At 50.0% G+C, this 24,285-nt stretch overlaps 1 protein-coding gene across 1 annotated transcript in view; it reads left to right on the top strand.

Moving 5' to 3' along the window:
- LOC142567963 (frequenin-1-like) overlaps positions 1-24,285 on the top strand; it is a 579,067-nt gene that overhangs the window by 407,559 nt on the left and 147,223 nt on the right. The window contains exon 3 of the mRNA XM_075678065.1: positions 8,513-8,561. Within this exon, the coding sequence (XP_075534180.1) occupies positions 8,513-8,561 (49 nt within the window). The remainder of the gene's footprint in view (positions 1-8,512; positions 8,562-24,285) is intronic.

The following is a 24,285-nucleotide window of genomic DNA, read 5'->3' on the forward strand; positions in this document are numbered from 1 at the left end:
TCGTAAGTCACAGGCGTCACCTGGCGCATCACGCGGTAGGGCCCTGTGTATCGCGAAAGGAGCTTCTCTGAAAGTCCGACGTGACGAGTGGGCGACCACAGGAGCACGAGCGCACCAGGCGAAAACTGTACGTCACGATGGCGGGCGTTGTACTGGCACTGCTGAGTGGTTTGTGAGGCCGTCAGGCGAGCACGGGCAAGCTGGCGTGCATGGTCGGCGAGGGCGAGGGCGTCGCGCGCATACGCGCTTGTTGAGACCGCAGCAGGAGGAAGTGCCGTGTCTAAGGGCAAGGTAGGTTCGCGACCGTACAGTAGATAAAAGGGAGAAAATCCAGCGGTGTCGTGCCGGGAAGAATTGTACGCAAATGTTACGTAAGGAAGGGCAATGTCCCAGCCGCTCTGTCAGGCCATTGGTTTGAGAATGGTATGAGGTAGTCAGCTTGTGTTGAATGGAGCAGCAACGCACAATGTCAGCGATAACTTTCGAGAGAAAGTTTCGACCACGGTCAGTAAGGAGCTGTCGCGGGGCGCCATGAAGCAAGATAATGTCACGCAAGAGAAAGTCCGCGACGTCAGAGGCGCAACTGGTAGGGAGAGCCCGAGTGATAGCGTATCGGGTGGCGTAATCAGTCGCGACGGCTACCCATTTGTTCCCAGAGGATGACGTGGGAAAGGAACCGAGCAGGTCTAATCCAACACGAAAGAACGGTTCCACAGGGACGGTGATCGGCTGGAGATGACCGGCAGGTAGCACCTGAGGTGTTTTCCGACGCTGGCAGGGATCACAGGCAGCAACATAGCGTCGAACGGAGCGAGCGAGACCAGGCCAATAGAAGCGGCGGCGGACGCGGTCGTACGTGCGGGCACCCCAAGATGTCCTGCAGTGGGTGCGTCATGCATCTCAAAGAGCACAGTCTGTCGTAGCTGTTTTGGCACGACAAGAAGAAGGTCAGAGCCGTCAGGGAGGAAGTTCCTTCGATACAGAATGCCGCCCTGGAGTACATATCGGCGAACGGATGCGTCGGTAGGTGTAGAACGCATACGCTCGATAAGTGCTCGCAGCGATAGGTCTCGGTACTGCTCATCGGCGATGTTAGCGAAGGCAGACACAGAGAAAATGCCGTCGGCGCTACGACTGTCGGCGTCGTCAGGCTCGTCGACCGGGTAGCGAGACAGGCAGTCAGCGTCCTTGTGTAGTCGGCCAGATTTGTAGGTGACAGTATACGAATATTCTTGGAGGCGTAAGGCCCAGCGACCAAGTCTGCCTGTAGGATCTTTCAGTGAGCATAACCAGCAAAACGCGTGATGGTCTGTGACAACGGAAAAGGATCGGCCATATAAGTATGGGCGGAATTCCGCAACCGCCCAAACTAGGGCCAGACACTCACGCTCAGTGATGGAATAGTTGCGCTCCGCGGGTGAGAGGAGTCTGCTGGCGCAAGCGATAACCCGGTCGTGGCCACGCTGGCGTTGTGCCAGTACCGCGCCAATTCCGTGACCGCTGGCATCAGTACGGACTTCGGTAGGCGCAGAAGGATCGAAATGGGCCAGAACGGGAGGCGTTGTGAGAATGTCGAATAGATGTGAGAATGCAGAGGCCTCGTTATCGCCCCACTGGAAAGGGGCGTCTTTTTTCAAAAGCTCGGTTAGTGGTCGTGCTATGGCGGCGAAATTTCTCACGAAATGGCGGAAGTACGAACAAAGGCCGATGAAGCTGCGCACATCCTTGACACACCTTGGAACAGGGAAGTGCGCAACAGCATGGATCTTGCCTGGGTCCGGTTGCACTCCGTTCGCGTCAACGAGATGTCCAAGGACGGTAATCTGGCGACGGCCGAATTGGCACTTGCATGCGTTGAGTTGCAGACCGGCTCGACGAAAAACGTCCAGGACTGCTGAGAGGCGCTCGAGGTGCGTAGCGAACGTTGGGGAGAATACGATAACGTCGTCCAGGTAGCACAGGCACGTGGACCATTTGAATCCGTGAAGAAGGGAGTCCATCATGCGTTCAAAAGTGGCAGGGGCGTTACATAGACCGAACGGCATCACTTTGAATTGATAAAGACCGTCGGGTGTGACAAAAGCAGTCTTCTCGCGGTCGAGATCGTCCACGGCAATCTGCCAGTAGCCTGAGCGAAGGTCAATAGAGGAGAAATAGCGAGCACCGTGGAGGCAGTCAAGGGCGTCATCAATCCGAGGTAGGGGATACACGTCCTTTTTGGTAACCCTATTAAGGTGCCGATAATCCACACAAAAGCGCCATGAGCCATCCTTCTTTTTAACCAGTACTACAGGTGACGCCCATGGACTATATGATGGTTCAATAATGTTCTTGGCAAGCATTTTGCGAACTTCTGCGTGAATAACTTGACGCTCAGCTGGTGACACTCGATACGGGCGGCGATGAATAGGAGGGGCATCGCCGGTATTAATGCGATGTTTGACAGCTGTAGTTTGGGCCAAAGGACGATCGTTAAAGTCAAAAATATCGTGGTAGGAAAACAGAACGCGGTAGAGTTCAGGAGCGTGCTCGGACGTCAAGTCGGGGGCAATCATTTTCTTGAAGTCAGCGATGGTACAATTTGCCGACTGCGATGGTAGAGGAATATCGGATGAAGTGTCGTCAACTGCAATGGATGCTACTGAGTGATCCTCGAATGAGCAAAGGTGGGCCAGACACGTCCCACGTGGCAACACTTGTGTCGTCAAGCCAAAGTTGACCACTGGCAGGCAGACGCAATTCGCCGTAATAGATAAAACTGTATGAGGTACTGTGATCCCGTGTGTAAGGAGGACGTCTTGCATAGGAGCCGCGATGTAGTGACCGTCGGGGACTGGTGGGGATGACAGTAGGTCAACGTAGGTCAGTGCCGAAGGTGGCAAGCGAACGAAGTCGGCGGAACTGAGGCGACTGGGGTGTGGTTCAGCAGGATCGAGAACAGGCAGGTCAAGGCGGAGAGTACTGGCGGAACAATCGATGAGAGCAGAATGTGCGGAGAGGAAGTCTAAGCCGAGGATGATGTCGTGGGGACAGTGGGCGATGACTGTGAATAGCACGATTGTTGAGCGATCGGCGAAGGAGACGCGGGCGGTACACATACCAATAACGGGGGCTGTCCCGCCATCGGCGACACGGACAACAGGCGTCGTGGCGGGCGTGATAATTTTCTTGAGCCGGTTACGAAGGTCAGCGCTCATTACGGACAAATGTGCCCCAGTGTCTATGAGTGCCGACACAGAAACACCGTCGACTTGCACGTCAAGAAGGTTCAGATGAGTGGGCAACGTCAGTAGAGGATTTGGCGGCGTAGGGAGCAATGCAGCGTCACCTCGAGGCGCTGCATCGTCTAGTGTTCCGGCTGGGAGCGGCGTCCGAAGGGAGTCGGCGAATAGGAGCGACGGGGCTGGGTAGAGCGAGATGGGCGTCGTTGGGGCGAAGGCGAACGAGAATAGGGGCGGTTCGTTGCAGGAGAATCAGTGGCGGCATTATCGGAGCGTGCGGCATAGGGACGAGAAGGGCCACCTGGGGAGCGAGAGTAGGCAGTGTAAGTAGACCGGATCGGGGAACTCCAGCGACTGCGACAGTGCCGAGAAATGTGCCCGATTCGATGGCAGGAGAAACAAATGGGCTTGTCATCAGCAGTGCGCCATTCAGATGGGTTGCGGAAACGTGGTGGGTAAGAAGATGCGGGACGGGGCGGAATGGAAGAAGCCGGGCGGGTATCAGGGCGATGGGCCGAGCAGATGGTGTGAAGACCCATGTTTTCGAACTCCTGGCGGACAACTGCCTGGATCAGTGAGACCGTGACTGCAGATGTGTTGGTGGGACTGGAGTCGAAGGCAGCCGGATAGGCGGCCTCGATCTCACGCCGGAGGATCCTGGTAACATCAGCAGTGTTGTTGGGACGAGGAGCGTCGGCACAGGAAGATGTCGCTGGGGTGTTGCGCATACGGGCAAACTTCGGGTCAATACGTCGGCTTTTGGCGAGTTCCAGGCGGCGGCACTCTTTTATAACAGCATCCACCGTCGCTACGTTGTTGCACACGAGCAAGTTGAAGGCGTCATCGGCAATGCCTTTGAGGATGTGGGAAACCGTGTCTGACTCAGTCATGTGGGTGTGAACTTTGCGACACAGAGCCAAGACGTCCTGAATGTACGTGACATAGGGCTCTGTTGACGTCTGCACACGGCCGGAAAGCACCTTCTGCGCGGCAAGTTGGTGACCGTAGGGGTTGCCAAACAAGTCTCGAAGCTGTGTCTTAAGTGAATCCCAACTGGTGAGCTCATCTTCGTGCGTGCGATACCAAACTCTAGGTGTGCCACCGAGGTAAAAGATTACGTTGGCGAGCAGAATAGTAGGGTCCCACCGGTTAGTGCGGCTGACGTGTTCATACAGGCTGATCCAGTCATCGACGTCTTCCCCATCTTTGCCTGAGAATACGCCAGGATCACGGGGAGCGGGGAGAGTGATGTAGGTCGTCGAAGTGGCAGCAGGTGTCGGTGCCGGCGGAGTCGGGTTGGCGTCGCCGGGAGCCATGAAGGAAGGCTCGACGTACCGTCCACTGCGAAGCTCCGTGACGAGGTACAGGGAACGTCCACCTCCACCAGATATGTTACGTAGGAAGACACCGACGAAAAGCTATTTACAAGTATATTTACAAGGCTACAAGGCAATACGCTGCGCTTGGCCAAGAGGCAACAGCCCGCGCTAGCTTCTAATCGTCGTCGTCGTCTTCACACTGCTCGCCTTTCGTGATCGCACATATTGTGCCGTAGCAATATTATGCGAAAAGGAGCAGCCGTCACTATTACAGGCTCTTTTTCAGTTCATTTTAAAAAAACATACAACAGCAAGTCATTATGTCTACGACATACGAGTACATGTAAATCAACTTTTCTCGTTCTTGTTGTACACACTCTGTCCTAGATGCGTCATATATATATATATATATATATATATATATATATATATATATATATATTGAAGCAAGTATATTTTATATTGAAAACCTCTCACACATGGAGGTTTGGACAATACCTTGAAATATTTTCGCTCGTGGGAGAAGTCAGCACTCGCAGCAATAACGCCATAATGCATTCTTCGAGTAAGAGATGAAGGACAGCAACCTGACATAATTCTCCCAAAGCTGACGAAGCATCAATGTGATCCATATACACAATGAAAGTATTATCCATACTAGAACTAACGTTTTAGTAAATCTGAACAACGTATCGGTACGTGCACCAGACAGTGCGTGTGAGCTCCACCGTCATGTGTTTGTCTAAAAGGGTGCTGCCATTTCTTTAAGCCTGCGAAAATGAAGTACGAAGCAGTAGTAGTCCAGAATGAGTTGGAATGCCGAGCCTAGGCTCCTTGCTCGCGAAATAACCCGTCCGCTGACAGGAAGCGTGCAAAGAAGAGCAAGTATACTTACTGGACAACTCAGGAAGGGTTGAAAGGAACATGCAATCTCAATCCATACGGTAAGAAATCCCCGAACACTTAGTGTACAAATTCCAGAAACATGGCTCGCAGACAGGGTGTCGAACCGAACAGTTTTCGGATTAGGTGCGGCTTTAGGTTGAGGCCTCAGCTTATTTTCCGGTTCGGTCAAGCTTCAGCTCCAGAGCAAACGTAAAACGGTTCGAACTGGTTTGAACCGTTTTATATTAGTTCATAACGGTTCAAAATTAAGGGGAATGAAAAAAAATTTAGAGAACAATGTTTCTCAGCTTCACCTGCGATTTTATTTCAGCGAAATATTGTTTGTTTCTACTCTAAGAGACTCATACGGACGCATCCCTAGTATCTTGATATTACGCATGAACTTGAATACCTTGTGACCAGAGTCGAGCCAGCGTGCTGTGATTTGTTTTCGAATGACATAATGCTCAAAGCACTTCATTAGGTTGTGCCTGAAAGCGGTCTTACAGCTGCGTACCCCTCACTCGTTTAGGTTGAGGAACCAGGGAACAACTAATATAATAAGATTTGGCGACGATACAGGCCTGTTTGACAGGCGCTTTTCTTACAAACGGTGTTCTGTTCTGCACAGCTTGAAACGGTGTTCTAACGACACACCCATGCAAGTCCTGTTACGCCTAGAAGGCTGAAACATAGACGCTGTCGCACGCTTCGTCGTGTTTAAATTACCGCACCCAGCACGTTAGGGGGTTTTTAACGCCATTTTGGTCTTTGCTGTACAGTTGGTGGAGGTAAATTATATTATGGCTGTGGCCCTCAACCCAAAAAGCCGCTACTGAGGCTGAGCTTCTCCTAGTTGTCTCATTTCATGGAGTTACACTAACCTAGACCGATGGCCTCTTATCATTCAAAGTACTTGCAACAAGTAGAACAAACCTACCCCACGCTGAAAATTCTTTGGGATTCTAAATAAAAAATACTTATTTCATAATGAAGTACGTATCTGTGACTGAAAAACAGGAAACTGTTCATTCGTAAGTGCTTATCACCATTGGCCGGTCGCATTATCTAATTCTATATCTACCATCAGGACTGGTTGGTACTTTCTCTTACGACCAATGCTAGCGTAAAAGGCTTTTTACGAACATGGGCCCTGGTATCCAAATTCAACGGGGCGCGTTCCTTACCTCTTTCTTTCACCGACATTGTTACATAAATCATAGTCACGTCACACGTGACGCAAAGCAGAAACCAAGAAGAAAGTCAGGGTTTCACTGCATAGACTTCTCACGCGTATTTGGATTACAACCGCAGCGCCGCCAGCCGTGCGCAGCATTAATCCGTGTAGTTGTAAAGTACTGCACTACTTTAAAGCGAAGTAGTCTTGTCTGAGTCCCCCAGTTTCACTTGTCTATCTGGCCGTTCCCTTGGGGTGATACCGCAGATATTGGAGTCTAAAAATGTACCAATGGGGCCTACTTATGCACCACAGTGATTGTGCCCCTGGCGTTACTGTGTATCGACTACTGGGTATGTGTACAGTGCAACAGCGCGCAACAGTATTTCAATGCGAGAGATCGACGCCGCTGCAGCACAGGTAGCTAATAATGCTGAGTGTTTGTGTCTCCTATCAATTAAATGCTGAAGGTTTTAGTCATTCATGAGGGCATCTAGCATGAAATGTATCGTCCTTATTCGTATCAAATATATATATTAGTACTACGTGCGCCTCAGAACGCATCACCGCGGCCCTTCCCCGTTACTTGCCTAAGTGGATATACCATGCCCAACTCAACAGTAAAAACATCAACCTAACAAGAAATAAAATACCACTAAAATACTAAATTTGCATGCGAAGGTTGTGGGTTCGTTCCCCACCGGCGGCAAGTTGTTTTTTCATCCACTTTCATTTCAATTATTTTATCGTTTCTTTATTTCATTTATAAGCACAAGCGATTTCCCCTCTGTTGTCCTGGGTGTAAGTGATTGTTGGCTTCTTATGATATGATTAATAAAAATCGGGCCTCTCGGTTAACCCCCTTTCTTCTCGTTTACATTTGTCCTGGTAAAGTTAAATGGACTTCTGTGAAGTTAGTTGTGATACTTCATTTGAAGCATTTTTTAAAAAGAAATTCTGAAATATACCAATCGTCCAAAGACCCCATCAACAGCTACAGTGTGAAAACCTAATTGAATACCAAAGATTAACCAAATATGGCAGATCAATTTTTCTTGGACCTTAATGGTTACAATAAAAAATGGAAGTGACAAATAATTTTTGTTGTGCCTTGCAGCAGCAATATGGGTAAGTGTACGGGTCCTTCTGAAGTGTTCGTCCAACTGGTGCGGTATGGTTATTCCACGAAGTCCCGGTTTGGGTTCAGCTCCAAAATGGCGCAAAAAATAATGGTTCACTCCGGTTTCGGTTCAGCGGAATATAACGGTTCAGCTCCACACTCTGGTCCTAGATATCCCGCCAGTCAACAAATTTTGAAATGTACTCTATATTGTGAGATACCTGCTTACATCGGGTAATGACAGGTGTACACGAAGGCCTGTATTCACGAAAAATGTTCTTACGCTAGAATAGTTTAGATGGTGATGTTGGATATAAGATTACCGGAAGTGGCCAGCCAATCGCAAACGGCACTTACGAATGGAAACCATTGTGAGGCTATGCCTAATCTGCTTTTCTCCTCATACGCCAATAAGTGTTTGTTCAGGGAATCGCTATTGTCTGGACAATAATCCAGAAATCATTCTGCGCGTAAAAACTTTTTGCCAATGTGCAGCCATCACCCTTCATTTCACTATCACGATTGGAAGGCCCTTCTTTTCGGCATAGTTCTTCAAACCGATTGTAAGATGAATTTGTGAACTAAACAAAAAATGTAATTTCGGCTGATGTGAAATGAGCCACTTTTTCTACGGTACACATTTGAACGGTGGTTCTCTGTGCGTTTGCTGCGCCATCGAATTAGCTCGGGGTGCGCTGGAAAGGGTAATCAGACCCGTTAGCCTCCGTTAAGCTTCTCAAACAGAAACCAAATAGCTGAACACTCATCTTTGTTTCTTCTTTACTTTCAGGCACCAGGAATTCTTAAAGGACTGTCCCAGTGGCTTCATGACAAAGTCGGTGAGTAGTAGTTATAAATGGCTGCTTGTTTTCTGCCCTTTGTTGGGTTTTCAGGTTTGTAGGTTTTCTTACGCATGCGAAAGTTATAACTTACATGAGCAGTCTTTGGTTGACCTTATACGAGCACACTATATGGGAGCCCAATTTCTATGACCACAAGTGGCCCCTCTTATTAGCATTAGTACGTTTGGTTAGCATTGCTCAGGCATCATTTTGATGAATATATTCTGTCTACGCTCGTAGCTCAAAATGTGCTATATTGATTCAAATGCACTGCGTGTACAGTTACAGTCACATGTGCACAACGTCTTTAAAGCAGAAGACGAGCGTTCGCGAAGGCGCCGTGAATGACAAAAATTGCGGTCCCCGCAATAGGCTGTTTGGATCCCACCGATGGCATCGGTTGTTGGGAACTCGGCGCTGACGCCCGTGGTTGTACCTGGGTCGCAAGCCCCAAGGGTAGCGTTGGCCTGGCGGCCTGGGGTACAACTGGAAGCATCCGAAGGTCCCGGCAAAGCATGAGTCGACCGGTAACAACAAAACAACTTGTTTATTTTAACATCGCAAAGAGTTGGCGGTCAGGTTGACCGAAGTAGAGAGACGGGAGAGCACTTTACTCAACAGAAGAAAACGGAGCCCTCCCTTTGGCGTCCGGGGGCAGCTGTTTTTATACTCTCGCAGTTGAGGGCAAGAAGGAACCCCTCAATAGACGAGCACGTGAATGTACAATGGGCTAATGGTGACGCACACTGTCGTAGCGCTGCCGGTCGGGCACAATGACTGGAATGAGAGGGTGACCCCTGCTGTCGCATCGCCTGGTTCAGGCACAATGACTGGAATGAGAGGGTGATCCCTGCTGTCGCATCGCCTGGTTCGGGCACAATGGCACATACACTCACACACGCACATGAAGACACGTGGCATCGGAACATGCCTGGAAACGCCTGGAAACGCCTGGCGGGGAGCGTTGCGGCGACGCCGAACGGGCCAAAATGTCTGCCGCCCCGCCGCAGTCGCGCCGGCAAAACCGCGTGTCGCAGGCGAAACGCAACAGACCGCCCCGCCGGGGGAAGGAGATCCCGATGGACAGGGGACTGCATCCGCTGTCCGGAGGGATGTCGCTCGATGATGCTCATAACCGAAGTCGGGCGTCCCTCGACGTTTCTTGAGCGCAGCGCACAGAGAAGGCCTTGTTCTCTCGTTCAGGTTCGCACGGGACACTGCAAAGTGACTTCGGGAGAGTTCACATTTTTGTTCTCGTTCCCGGCAAGCGTTAGAACTACGCTGAAACTCAACCGCTCAGTCAGCAAGCACGGCACAACCCTCACTAAGCCCTGCCAGGCTCTTTCCCCTTTTTATACCACTGCCTAGTTCCTTACAGTAGTCTAGCATCACTCAGAACGCGTCCACAAATTGGAAAATTGCACTAGAAAGCATATCATCACTTTGAAACACTAAACAAAAGCAATATGTTAAAAAAAAATCCTGCATCAGGAAGAAAAACATCAGTAACCAACAATTTTGAGGCTGATTCCTACGTTAGGGGCTTCGACTTAAGCCATCGGCGTTACCGTTGAGACTCCCCTTTTTGTAACGCACCTCAAAGGAATATTGTTGTAAAGCGAGGCTCCAGCGCAGGAGGCGGCCATTTTTGGGAGAGATGGTCTGCAGCCATTGGAGAGGGCAGTGATCCGTCTCAATGATAAACCTCGAGCCGGCTAGATAGCATGACAATTTCTGAACGGCCCACACGAGACATGCACACTCTTTCTCGGTGGCGCTATACGCCTGCTCACGACTGGTCAGCTTACGACTAGCATACAGGACGGGGTGTTCTACTTCTCCCTTTTCCCGTTGGCACAGTACAACGCCCATGCCTCGCTCACTAGCATCGCACTGAACAATGAACCCTTTTGTATAGTCTGGCGATCGTAGCACAGGCTGGTTTGTTAGGGCACTCTTTAGGGCGCTAAAAGCTCTTTCCTTTGTCTCGTCCCAGACGACTGTTTGAGGCTCTGTCTTTCTTAGAGCATCCGTCAGGGGAGCCGCGATATCAGAGTACCTAGGGATGTACCTCTGATAGTAGCCGGCGACACCCAAGAACGACCGAATATCGGTCTTGGTGCGCGGTTGCGGAAAGTCTCGCACAGCGGCCACTTTTATTTCAGAGGGGCGGCGACGACCCTGACCAATCACGTGACCGAGGTAGACAACCTCGGCCTGTGCTAACTGGCACTTAGGAGCCTTGACTGTCAAGCCCGCTTCGCGCAGGCGGGTTAGCACTGCCCGCAAGTGTGCCATATGCTCAGACCAGGATGCGGAGAATATCGCTACGTCGTCTAGATACGGTAAAGCGAATTCTTGCTGTCCCCGCAACACTTTATCCATGAGGCTTGAAAAGCAGTATGGCGCGTTCTTCAAACCAAAACTCAACACTTTAGGACGGAATGTTCCCATTGGTGAAATGAACGCCGCATACCTACTAGCCTCTTCTGTAAGTGGAACCTGCCAATAACCCCTGACAAGATCTAGGGTGGAAATAAACTGAGCGCTACTAACTTTCTCAAGGCGCTCCTCGATGTTAGGGATCGGATAAATTTGATCCTTAGTGATGGAATTAAGCCTGCGGTAGTCGACGCAAGGACGAGGTTCCTTGCCCGGTACCTCAACTAAAATCAAAGGGGAGGTATAATCACTCTCACCTGCCTCAATAACACCGAGCTGTAGCATTTTCTTTACCTCAGCCTCCATAATATCGCTCTGGCGGGGTGACACCCGATACGCCTTGGATCGTACTGGCTCTGGGGAGGTAAGTTCTATATCATGAGTAAGTACAGAAGTCCTACCAGGCCTCTCAGAGAACAGACCTTGAAACTCTTGTAATAGCTGGTGTAGTTCGGTTTTATGCTCGGGCGACAGCGGTGCTTTACTGATAAGGTCACTAATGACTTGACCGGTGTCTTCCCTGTTCGTCACTGAGCCTAGTCCCGGAAGCTCGACCGGAAGCTCTTCAGGAACGTTTACCATCATGCACACCACTGCTTCCCTTTGTCTATAAGGTTTGAGCAGATTACAGTGGTAAACTTGCTGTGCTTTCCGCTTTCCTGGCAGACTTACCACGTAGTTAACGTCCGACAGTTTCTGAACAATTCGCGCTGGGCCCTCCCACTGCACGTCTAGTTTGTTGTTTAGCGATGTGCGCAATATCATGACCTCATCGCCCACCTCAAAACGACGGGCCCTGGCTGTCCGATCATAATAAACCTTGGCCCTCTGCTGGGCCTTTGTCATTGCTTCACCTGACAACTCCTGTGCCCTTCTTAAGCATTCGAGGAGCTTAAGTACGTACTCCACCACGACTGGGTCGTCGCCCCTACCTTCCCATGATTCTCGAAGCATGCGAAGCGGAGATCGAAGCGAGCGACCGTACACCAGTTCAGCTGGCGAAAACCCCGTAGCCGCATGCGGCGCGGTCCTTAAAGCAAACATCACCCCAGGCAGACACAGCTCCCAGTCAGTTCGATGTTCAAAACACAACGCTCTCAACACGCGCTTCATGACGGAGTGGAGCTTCTCAACGGAATTCGACTGTGGGTGGTACACTGAGCTGTGTAGCAGCTTTACCCCACACCTTTCGAGAAAAGTTGTCGTCAAAGCGCTAGTAAACACTGTGCCCTGATCTGATTGAATTTCTGCAGGAAAACCAACTCGCGCAAATATGGACAGTAGTGCATTGACTATCTCAACTGAGCTGAGTTCTTTAAGCGGCACTGCTTCAGGGAACTTTGTCGCTGGGCAGATCACAGTCAAAATGTGTCTGTACCCCGTGGCTGTTACCGGCAGAGGTCCCATTGTATCAATAACGAGCCGTCTAAAAGGCTCCGTTATGATAGGTACCAATTTCAACGGCGCCCTTGATTTGTCCCCTGGTTTGCCCACCCGCTGACAAGTGTCACATGTCCTCACGAAATGGTCTGCGTCCCGAAAACACCCTGGCCAATAGTACTCTTGCAAGAGACGGTCCTTAGTTTTCTTAACTCCTAGGTGTCCGGACCACGAACCCCCGTGTGACAAGCGCAACAGATCCTGACGATAGCATTGAGGCACGATCAGCTGATCGAACTCCACTCCTCGGCGGTCTAGATACTTCCGGTACAGGACTCCACCTCTTTCCACAAAACGCGCAGTTTTCCTGGCGATACCTTCTTTGACATTGCAGCGTATGTTTTCTAGGCTACCATCCTTCTTTTGCTCGGCTATCAAAGCCGACCGGCTGACTTTTAGCAACCTATCAAGTCCGTCTGACGTAGGCGCGATGAGCAAATCAGTAGATAGCTCTTCTAGCTTTCCCGTTTCGGGCGTTTCCTCTCCAGTATCTGGCGCCTTCAACGCTACAGACTCAATTTTATTCAGTTCGGGCGTGCTCTGAATATCAGCTTGCTGCGCCTCTGACCCTTTTTCGTTGTTTGATAACGTCGGCCCCGCAACTACCGCCTTTGCAGCGAGCTCCCGAACCTTCGATCTGGTTAAGGCCTGAACACTAGCTTCACCAAACAAAAGCCCCTTCTCGCGCAGGAGGTGATCGGACCTGTTTGAAAATAGGTACGGGTACTGGGGTGGCAGCATAGATGACACTGCCGCCTCCGTCTCAAGCGCTCCGAAAGGTCCTTCAATAAGCACCCTTGCTACTGGCAGACACACGCTATGAGCTTCCACGGCTTGCTTGATCCATGCGCACTCGCCCGTGAACATATGGGGTTCTACGTAAGACGGGTGAACTACATCCATCGTAGCTGCGGAATCGCGAAGCACTCGGCACTCTTTCCCGTTCACGAGGAGGTCTCGCATGTAAGGCTCGAGAAGCTTCATGTTCTCGTCAGTGCTGCCTATTGAAAAAAACACAACTTTTGGTGTTGTTTCCGGACACTGCGCCGAAAAGTGACCCGGCTTCTGGCACGTATAACACAAGCGCGCTCGCCTCATCTCGAACCGCTTTCTGCGTTTGGCTGCCGCCGTCTCTTTACGTCTGGTCGGACTGCTTTCACTCGCATCCGCACTACGCGTGTCCCCCTTTAATCTCATGGGTGTGAACTTCGGCCTCTCAAACTTCGAGCCAAATTCACCCTTTTGACCGTCCTTAGCTCCGCGAGCTCGACGCGTCACAAACTCCTCGGCTAGCTCAGCGGCTCTAGCCACCGTACAAACGTCTGGCCTATCCAAGACCCAGTATCGCACGTTCTCCGGTAACCGACTATAAAACTGTTCTAGCCCGAAGCACTGCAGAACTTTATCGTGGTCACCAAACGCTTTCTCTTCTTTGAGCCACTCCTGCATGTTCGACATAAGCCTATACGCAAACTCTGTATATGACTCACTTTTGCCTTTCTCATTTTCCCGAAACTTCCGACGGAACGCCTCCGCAGACAGCCGGTACTTTTTTAGCAGATTTGATTTTACTTTGTCGAAATCCTCTGCCTCCTCTCTATCCAAGCGAGCGACTACGTCGGCCGCCTCGCCGGGTAACAAAGTGAGCAAGCGCTGTGGCCACGTTTCCCGAGAGAACCCCTGCTTCTCGCACGTTCGCTCAAAGTTAACCAGGAACAAACCAATGTTCTCTCCAAGCTTAAACGGCCGCATCAGGTCAGTCATTTTGAACAATACGCGTTCTCCTGCACCGTGTGCCTGACTTCCATTACGAGCGCGTTCCATCTCTATCTCGAGACGCTTCATTTCCAACGCGTGTTGACGGTCGCGCTCTTCTTTTTTTTTCTTGTTGCTCTCGCTCTTTCTGTTCTTTAATTTCGCGCTCCTGTTTTTTTTTTGCAGTCTCCCTCTCCTCAATGGTCTCAAGGCATTCCGACAGCTCGTCATCCTCAGCTTCTAACTCAAGAATAGCCTTTAGCAGTTCTGGTTTTCTGAGTTTGTCCGAGACATCCAGACCCAACTCTCTTGCAAGCTCCAACAATTTCGGTTTGCGCAACGACTTCAAATCCATGGCTGCTCTGAATGCTGCTTTCTCTACTGCTTACTATTGTCTTGCCGCAAACTAACCCGGCAGCAACGACAACCACAATTACCAGCTCTGTTTCTGACACTAACAAAAGCCTGGCAAAGCTCAGAAGAAGAAAGTCCCGCACTCACCAAACCTCGCAGGCAGGAATTCCGCGCAGTCGTTCCGCTGCAGGCAACCAGTCGTCACACAGGGCTCGTTGCACTGCTCCCGGATCGTCGTTGAGCTGCTCAGCATACAGTCAACTGCATCTCTTCGCTGCTGGCCTCCGTTGTCGCGATCTCACCGCTGGCAGACAGTTGTTTGAAGTCGGAGGCGATCTCACCGCTGCCAACCAGATGTTTGAATCCCACCGATGGCATCGGTTGTTGGGAACTCGGCGCTGACGCCCGTGGTTGTACCTGGGTCGCAAGCCCCAAGGGTAGCGTTGGCCTGGCGGCCTGGGGTACAACTGGAAGCATCCGAAGGTCCCGGCAAAGCATGAGTCGACCGGTAACAACAAAACAACTTGTTTATTTTAACATCGCAAAGAGTTGGCGGTCAGGTTGACCGAAGTAGAGAGACGGGAGAGCACTTTACTCAACAGAAGAAAACGGAGCCCTCCCTTTGGCGTCCGGGGGCAGCTGTTTTTATACTCTCGCAGTTGAGGGCAAGAAGGAACCCCTCAATAGACGAGCACGTGAATGTACAATGGGCTAATGGTGACGCACACTGTCGTAGCGCTGCCGGTCGGGCACAATGACTGGAATGAGAGGGTGATCCCTGCTGTCGCATCGCCTGGTTCGGGCACAATGACTGGAATGAGAGGGTGACCCCTGCTGTCGCATCGCCTGGTTCAGGCACAATGACTGGAATGAGAGGGTGATCCCTGCTGACGCATCGCCTGGTTCGGGCACAATGGCACATACACTCACACACGCACATGAAGACACGTGGCATCGGAACATGCCTGGAAACGCCTGGAAACGCCTGGCGGGGAGCGTTGCGGCGACGCCGAACGGGCCAAAATGTCTGCCGCCCCGCCGCAGTCGCGCCGGCAAAACCGCGTGTCGCAGGCGAAACGCAACAAGGCGTATGCGATGTATAGGCGGCAAAAGTGCTCAAGCATCAGTCTATCCGTACTCGGGATGTGAACTCAGAAGTCGTTGTGTGTGGACTCGTCCTCAATAAGGTAAGAGAAGAGTTATAGCAAAAATAAGAACGCTCTTAAATGGAGTGAATTTAAGAGCTGCGTTGCTACAGACAGTAATGCAGTGGTTTATCAGTTTACATCGCCATATCAATTACACGGACACTCGAGCCGCGTTTTCGCCATCGAGGTCGACGCTGTAGTCGTCGCTGCCGCTCTCGATTCCGGTCGGCCCAGCCCGCTCAGCCCGCACGGCGTGTGTCGGTTGTCACGTGACCGATTTGGGCGCGAGGCCAGTCATTCGAGGGAGAGTTCAGAACGTTGAAAGCTTGGTTCGAGTCGTGTTCAGGCGCAACCGATGTTGGTGGGAACGTGACAGCGTCCGCGCTGCTCGGACGCTGCACGTCCACACCGTGTTTGAAGGTCACGTGATCTGTGGGTGCTAGGTCAAAAGGTGAATATGCAAGGGTGAATCGGGTAAGATGGTGGCTTCTTGCACGCGGCCATCCCGCGCGCCCTGTCTTGGTGGTCACGCTACCTGCATAGTTTCTGAGACGCGGCGCCGCTGGAACGGAGAGTGGCAGCGCGGGACATTCGCTTCGGGACACGCGTGCACGCTCTCAGTTGCCGGCGCTCGTCGTCCCCCCAGCGTTGTGATGGCGAGTGTTTGCGGTCATTGACTGTTCACGATTTCCTTCCGGCACAGGCATCACGCTTGTTCTTTGTGTATTTTTATTTTTGTTTTCTTTGTTTGTTTTAGTCAGAGAATCTTAACTGCAATTTATACTGGCCATAAAACAACGACCATTATTTAACTCGTCTGTTCCAGTCAGCGATGGTTCTGAATAATTTGCCTCTCGAGAAAAACTGCGACTTTTTTTTATGCATGTTCATCCTCAAGAGAGCCCAGCTACGCCGTTCCTGTCGCAAGAACCACTGCAGAAATGAGCTCGACAAGAGTTCACGCAGTAAAGTTCATAGCCGCGTGTACGAGAAAGCGACAGTGGTACATTAACATCGCATTTATAGCGCGTTTTATCCGCATAAACACTGGGAATGTGTTAGGTAGGCCCCTTGCCTCAATGTGACAAGAGAGGCTGGTTCTGTGCGAGGAAGTCGTCTCGTGGAGTGCATGCGAACGCTCGCGTATCGCATTCACGGACACAGGACAAGCAAGATGACTGTCGGCGTGTCCTGTCCTCCACTCAACGTCCTAAGGCATCCTCCAGCAACGGGAGCGGCATTTACATAAATGCGACCATTGACGCATCGCGTCGCATTCCTAGTGCACTACATTCACATAAACGATGGTAATGCACTAAAAGGCATTAGTGCGACTAAAGGAGATTTGAAACGGAGTAAGTCATCTCACGATGTACACGTGAACGCAGACGTATTGCGTTGAGGGTTAGAAGAAAAATAACAGGTGAGATGACTGCCGCATTGCACTTTCCTCCTCACACCAGCAGATAAAATCGCCGGAGAAAAAGATTGCGAGTGCTTTTTCCGGACGAAGGAGAATCTGCAACATGCAAACGCCGTCATGTAGCATGGCCTTGATGCTCTAAAATACGGCACACTACCGTCGCATTCACGTAAATGCATGCTACCTATGCGTCCTGTTTATTTGCACAATGGTTCTCTCTTCTGGAAGTTTAATGAACGGCCGATAATTTCCCTAGGCTTGCGCTCTATTTGCGCGGTGGTGAGCGAGCCAATACCAACTTTTGAATATAATGAAAAGAATAGATAAATAAGAATAGCTATCATATGTTGCTCCTATTTGTCATGCAGTACACTCGCGAATACCAGTGTCTCCTTAGTGCTCCTGGGATACGTTAGCGGAGCATGGAGTCCTTAGCCTCGCTTATATAATACCTTCCACGTGCACTTGGCTCACGGCAAACTGCTGCCTAGTAAACTGCGACGGAACCGTAGAGAATAGACATTAATCGGCAGCAGCGATAAAGTGATACCAACAGCACGACAAAGAGTGTGGCAAATTTGTATGATGTGAGCTTCCCAGGAAAGGGTCGGTTTGATAGTAATGGCAAGCAATTCGAAGTTATATGCGTGCTCGACAAGCCTGCTGTTTAGATAGACGGTTGGCAGATTCCACACGGGTTTTCCTTCAGGAACAAATACCATTGCTTTAGTTTTTATCACGGACTGTTAATGATTTCTGTGACTCCCAATGCACCAATGATTTCAATCCCTAGATTGCTGGAGATAATTGTACGGTTATGTCGGGAAAGGCTAAAAGAAGGGCGGTATCGCCAGCTAAATAATGTGTACGTTGCTACCAGTATTACGGAGATAATGTATATCTATAGTAAATAGGAGCGGGCCCAAAGTACTACCTTGGGGACGCGTTTTAGGGTTTGGAGTGATTCTGAATGAAAGTAATATATATATATATATATATATATATATATATATATATATATATATATATATATATATATATATATATATATATATATATATATCTTAAGAACACAAGTATAGCTTAAAGTGCAACACCGGCGATTTTTTGACACTGTCAAAGTAATGGAATACTTAAGTTCCCAAGAGCCCCCTGTCACGCGCCTGATACTAGAATTGTTACGCAAATTCGAAAATAAATTTAAATAAGCAAAAAGACGCTAAAACGAAACCGAAACCTCACCAAGCAGTCGCGCGGACCTTTTCGTGTGACGTCACGAGTGTCTCCACCGGGAAAGGTGCGCAAGGCATGCTGGTCTAGCAAGTTGGCAGCGAAGAGCAGACGCTCGACTGAATCGTGACCGCGCCGGACCTTCAGGTGACAATGCCAGCTGCACCAGCTCTTGGGATCTGTCAAATAGTGGCAGTTATGATTCAGACGAATGCAATATAGCCACGAATCGCCGCCAGCGCCCATGCGCTACATATCGGGCTGCAACATGAAGACCGAGGGTAGCCCTAACGATTGAATTTATACGTGCTGCTTGCTATTTTAGGTGTTTTACCCCTTCTCAGGTAAGCGCTTCGCATGCTCACTGTTAGATGTGGAGCACGACTGTCCGCATTTGTATCCCGCAAGAACGTCGCTGCCAGTCCAAAGCACCGAACAGTGCATTTGTTCACATCGGCAGGTACAGCGAGCACTCATTGATCGCTTGAGACATACTGCTATAGCCGCTCATCGTTAACCTCAATTAATGTCAGAACATATCAAAACAGGTAGATTTTGCGCATGCAAGCACCGTTGCATCACTCTGAATCGCGCTGATATGAGCGACCACACGCCTTCGAAAGCTGCGAGCGGGAGACCGTATAGTACGGGAGCGTTGTTAATTATGCTGGCTACTTATCAATCTTCGTATTCTCTTCATGCACGCAATATGTTTCGTAAGGTGGACATAGGTGAGCACTTCGCACGTATGATCGTTCATGTAGGGAACCTGTAGTTTTCTCGCGGAAACACCGATGCCAGTATAGACACCGTTGGCACCTGAACGATGCGGTTGTTTGCGCTGCTGTATCGAGGAGCCTACGCTTATTTCCCATTTGGGTTACAAGGCAAGCAGTGTACCTCGGAAGCTAAATAATGTGTCTGCATGACAATAGGTAAAAATACACCCGTGCTCGTATTCGCACTTAATTTAGGGAAGCGCCGGTGAGTGTGGCGGCCAGCTTTCCGTCGAAAACGGCAACGTACCGATGTCGATACTACTCCGTGTCGTGGCTTCTCGCTTTTTGTGTGCGCTGTCAGGATTGGGGCTCAATCCCATCGCTCGTGATCCGTTGTCAAGATTGGAGTCCGGCATGAATTCGATGGTAGCTGGCCCATGCCGTCGTCCAACTTATCCACGCTGAGGACGTTGATGAAGGGAAGAACTGTTTCTCATCGAGAACGAGGAATATGGGTTTATTTACAGTATTTAAATCAGTCTAACATGACTGCTTGAGAAAAGTGCATCAGTCTAACATGACTGCTTAAGAAAAAGAGTGTCAGTCCAGCATGACTGCTCAAGAGAAGTGTGTCGAACATCCGCACAACAGCAGTTTTTAAACACTCGGTCCGCCGGCGATACAAGGCGGCGAAGGTTCGTGTTTCATCGCAAAACTAGCCGCCTCCCGCAGGACGGCTTACGCACACAAAGGCACACACATTCCGATGTCCGGAGCCGACGCCAGAGGGGAGCCGTTCCGGGTAGCTCGGAGCCATTCTGGGTAGCTCGTTGTCTTGCGTCCCGGTCGGCGGGTGGGACGCAACAAAAAAACGGCTTTCCCGCGGCAGCTCGCGCACGCGTAGCAGATCAGGTCCGCGCTGGGGAGTTCGGGCACAATAGTTCGTCCGTCGAACTCATTCCGTCACAACGGCGATGGGGCTAGAGGATGGCGGCGGTTTTCAGCACAAAGCCCGCTTCATCGAACGCATCCTAGCTGAAGCGACGGAGAGTGGGGGATGCGCGTCTTGTTCCCCAGTCGTAATTGGGTGGCAATCCTGCATTGCAGCTCGCCATTCTTAACAGCGCAAGGTGCGAAATGAGGAATCGTTTATTTCAAATACGTATAGTCAAAACTGAACAGCAGAAGGAGTTTTCTTCATCCTCATGTCTTAACTTCAGGTCAGTCGCTCAGGTCCACCTGCAGCAGAAGCATGAACTACGCGAGTGGGACATATAGGCTTAACCTAGGCTGAATGCGATCGGCATCGGCTCAAGCTGTGTGCGCGGATGGCGAGGGCTGAAGTTCGTGCAGCCAACAGCGCTACACCACTTGCTTCCCCATCTCTTTCCCATTTACAAAGAACGCAGCTTCTCGCGACAGCAACTTCTCACGCCATGCACCAGCTCACGATCGTCGACTCCTCGACGCTCTCGTCGCTGTCGTCTGCATGATTAGGGCATACTCTGCATGGAAAACTCCTGACGGCATACACATTGTGGCCTGTAACTGAGGGGTAGGCAAGGTAGGGTGTTCGAGGCAATTAATAAAATTTATTTGTAAAAGATCTGTGCAACTCTCAAACCTGTTTTTTTGAGGACATGACGGAAGTGTTCAGAGCAGCGTACCCAGCGAATTTCATTGACATCCGTTGATATAAAAAAATCGCCGGAGTTGCCTTTAATAAGATTCTATACATGTGTACGAATGCCATAATACTCTAGCTTTATAGCTTTTTAAACGATAATAATTGCTGAATAGTGTCAAACACCACAATACAATCGACAAATAGGTAGCCAGTATGATTGATTGCCTATCAATGTTATCAACTATGCATTCTCTTTGAACAAGTAATGCGTGCTTGGTGGATCGCCTTACGGTGAACCCAAACTGGCAGGCAGTTATTAAACACAGCTGTTTTCACGAGAAATTCACTAAGACTGCACATAATTATTCGCTCTAAACATTTTGAAAAATGCGAGAGCACCTATGTGAATCTATAGTTGCCAAGGCCATTTTACCACCTTTTTTCGTACCTAACAACCACTTTTGACAACTGCACATCAACAGGAAACTAGCCTGTTTCAAGGTCAGCGTTAGGAATGTCCGCCTGACACGGCGCCATTTTACTTAGGACACGCTTTACCGGTCTACTTTATATGCAATGTGCGTCATTGCTATCCAATTTTCTTGAAATAATAAAAGCAATAATAACTTCTAGATCTTTTGTTGCTTCCAGAAACCATGAGTGAGCTGCTCTCGGGCATAAATATTTGAATATGCCTGTGTTATCGCGTGTGGCGTCATGGCGACGAGCACGCAGAAGTACAGAGGATTTCGAAGGGGGGGGGGGGGGGCGAGCTAGCGCAGTGAAGGTAGATAACCGTATGACGAAGTTAGCGGCGGCATCTGGAACTGACCCGCTGGCCCTGACTAGATTGCGGTAGCTGGTCGACATTCGACACGCCGTGCAACGGAAGGTCAAATATGGCGCTAATACGAATACTTCATCGAAGATGAGTTGGCAGAGCGCTGTTGTATACGTGCCGAAACAGCTCGATAATGTTATACTGCCACGTAAGAATTATACGTAAATAAATCATTCTCTCAGACAGCTCCTCGTAACCAGTGTCGGAGCGATCGGTGTGTGTCTTCTATCCCTTTCGGAACCGGGCAGTCACCGGCTGTTCCGAAAAAAGTTCAGTTTTGTTCGGCATATTAATGCATCTTTAATGCGCACACGTAAGTTTGACGTGGTGAGTTTACGAGGTTTTGTGACGTAGCCTGTCAGAAAAGCGAAGGCGGCGCAGCTCGACAATTTTCGACCAAAAGCGGAGAGCTAATGGTGAAAATGGTGTGGAATCAGAAATAATTACATTAGTTTTCTTCGGCCTAATCGCGCATATGAACACACGCACTCGCAATCACGCACACGTTGTATGAGATGTGGAGCTTTCTTGGTTTCTGTGACGCCCCGTGACAGACAGGCGAAGTGGGCCCGATAAGTGTTTGATCAGTGGTGGAGGGCTGATTGCAGAAATATAATAAAAACAGTTTGAAATAGCTTTGCGCTAGAGCACCCCAAGAGTGCAATACGTATGTGTTTCGTTTTTGACAAGTTGTGAAAGGCGACGGGTCATCCACAACTTATACGAGACTGGTGTAATGCCCCATATAGGGAAACATGCGTGATACGTCGGTAACAAGAGAACCAGGAACGTGGTGCAGGCGCTATCAGCTGAGGCAGCGCGATAGGCGGCACCCGTGTCCACAGTGATAATTCTGTCTAAATAAATCACGAACACGCTCGCATACAATTTTTTACCCAATAATTAGGTGATGTTGTTTTCTATCATGATTCTTTGCGTGCAACACTGCAGGCAGCTGGTTCCTTGCGTCAGCAGCAATACGACACGTAAACTGTAACTTTCTTGTTAGCGATTATGAGGTCGGATACCAATGACGTCGTAGGATAAATGCGCGTCGGACACTTAATAAGCTTTCCAAAATCCAGTGGATTCAAACCCAGTTACTCTCTGCTTGAACGGACTGCGTTGTTCTACGGCGCTTCTACACATATCAATATTAAAGTGGCCAGCTGCGTACGGTACATTATTCCTGGAGTTCAAATGAAAGAGGGCACGCTCGAAGTGGCCAAGGAAGATTGACAAGTTCTCTCGTGTGAGGCTGTAAATGACAGCGAATATCAGGCAGCGTGAGTTAATTGCGAGAATTTTAATATGCCCATTTTCTGTGACGCAATTCGAGAGTTGGACCCAATAGTTGTGTTTTTATAGGGAGACGGTCGACGAACTTGTCCAGCGAAGCGCAGAGCTCAGATTCGTTATTTAGGGATCACTATTTCAGCTATATTACTTCACAGACACTGACAATGGTGAATTGAATTCTGGAGATTTTACGTGCCAAAACAGCGATTAGTTTAGGAGACACGCCGTGGCTGGGGACTCCTGATTAATTTTGACCACCAGGGGATCTTTAAGTTGCCCCCAGTGTACGGGCCACGGGCGTTTTTGCACTTCGGTCATATCGAAATGCGGCCGCCGCGGCTGGAATTCGATCCCGCGACCTCGTGCTTAGCATCGCTGCACACTAGCCGCTAAGCCACCGCGACGGGTCCTAGCAAGGTTCTTCGTGGGGCTACATAGTCGCACGATATTTATTTCTTCGCAGCGCGGGTTATATTCAAATGGACCCTGACGCTTCCTCTCGCGCATTTTCTTGCGTGGTGCGCTTTAAAGAAAAAAGAACGACGTCTGTTCTGGGCTAAATATTGGGGCATCCTGTGTATAGTACATTGATCCTGCTAGGAAGCCGATTAATGATTCGGCATCCCAGACAATTTTCGCATTCTGGTCACATTTACTGAACGCCGTCGTCGCCGAAACCCCGGCGGCCCATTGCGCTCTCTGCAGAGCACATTTGTTAAAACAGCGGACGGAGTCCAAATCGCCCACCCGCAGTCCTGGGTTGCTGCGTACAAGCTGCCGCAGCCGTGCCCTGGGAATGACGCTGCGCCGCCTTCACGGTAGCCGTGAACGGGGGAATTGTAGGGAGCACAGCGCACAATAGGCGACCCCGTTAGGCAATGCGCACGGCGCGTAGGACCGGTTACGGCTCGCGTGAAGTTGCTTCACGGCGCCCGTACGAGGAGCGCCCAAGGGTTGCGACACCATAGGTGGAACCTCGGGTAGAGGTACGTGGTAGCGGCGAGGGCGCGGTGGGCACTGGCGGGGCACTCCCATTTCGTGTCGCGTCGCTGGGCTATTACACGTTCTTTTTCCCTGTAGTGTAGCAGTTGTTTGTCTTGTGGCAGCAGTCTCGCTTATCCTGCTGTTGTTGTAGATGCCCACTTATTTCAAAAATCAAATTGAAGAATTACACACTACTAAGGACTCACGTGCGTCTCCTTCAACTGCAACACAAAGAGCTGGGTGTGCTTCACAGGTTCGTTTTAAAGAATAACTGTAAATGAGGGGCCAAATTTGCGAAGTTTTTTTCCGCCCTAAGCGCTCTTCGCCATTGCGAATTCACAGAGCTTTCCGTCCTAAGTGCTCTTCGCCACTGCCGAATAATGACGAAAACGGAAACAGTAAATGTTGCGCAATCTGTGTACCTTATATAGGACTCAAAATTGCGATATAATTGAACAA

Source organism: Dermacentor variabilis, unplaced genomic scaffold (genome assembly GCF_050947875.1).
Source record: "Dermacentor variabilis isolate Ectoservices unplaced genomic scaffold, ASM5094787v1 scaffold_15, whole genome shotgun sequence".
Lineage (NCBI taxonomy): Eukaryota > Metazoa > Arthropoda > Arachnida > Ixodida > Ixodidae > Dermacentor > Dermacentor variabilis.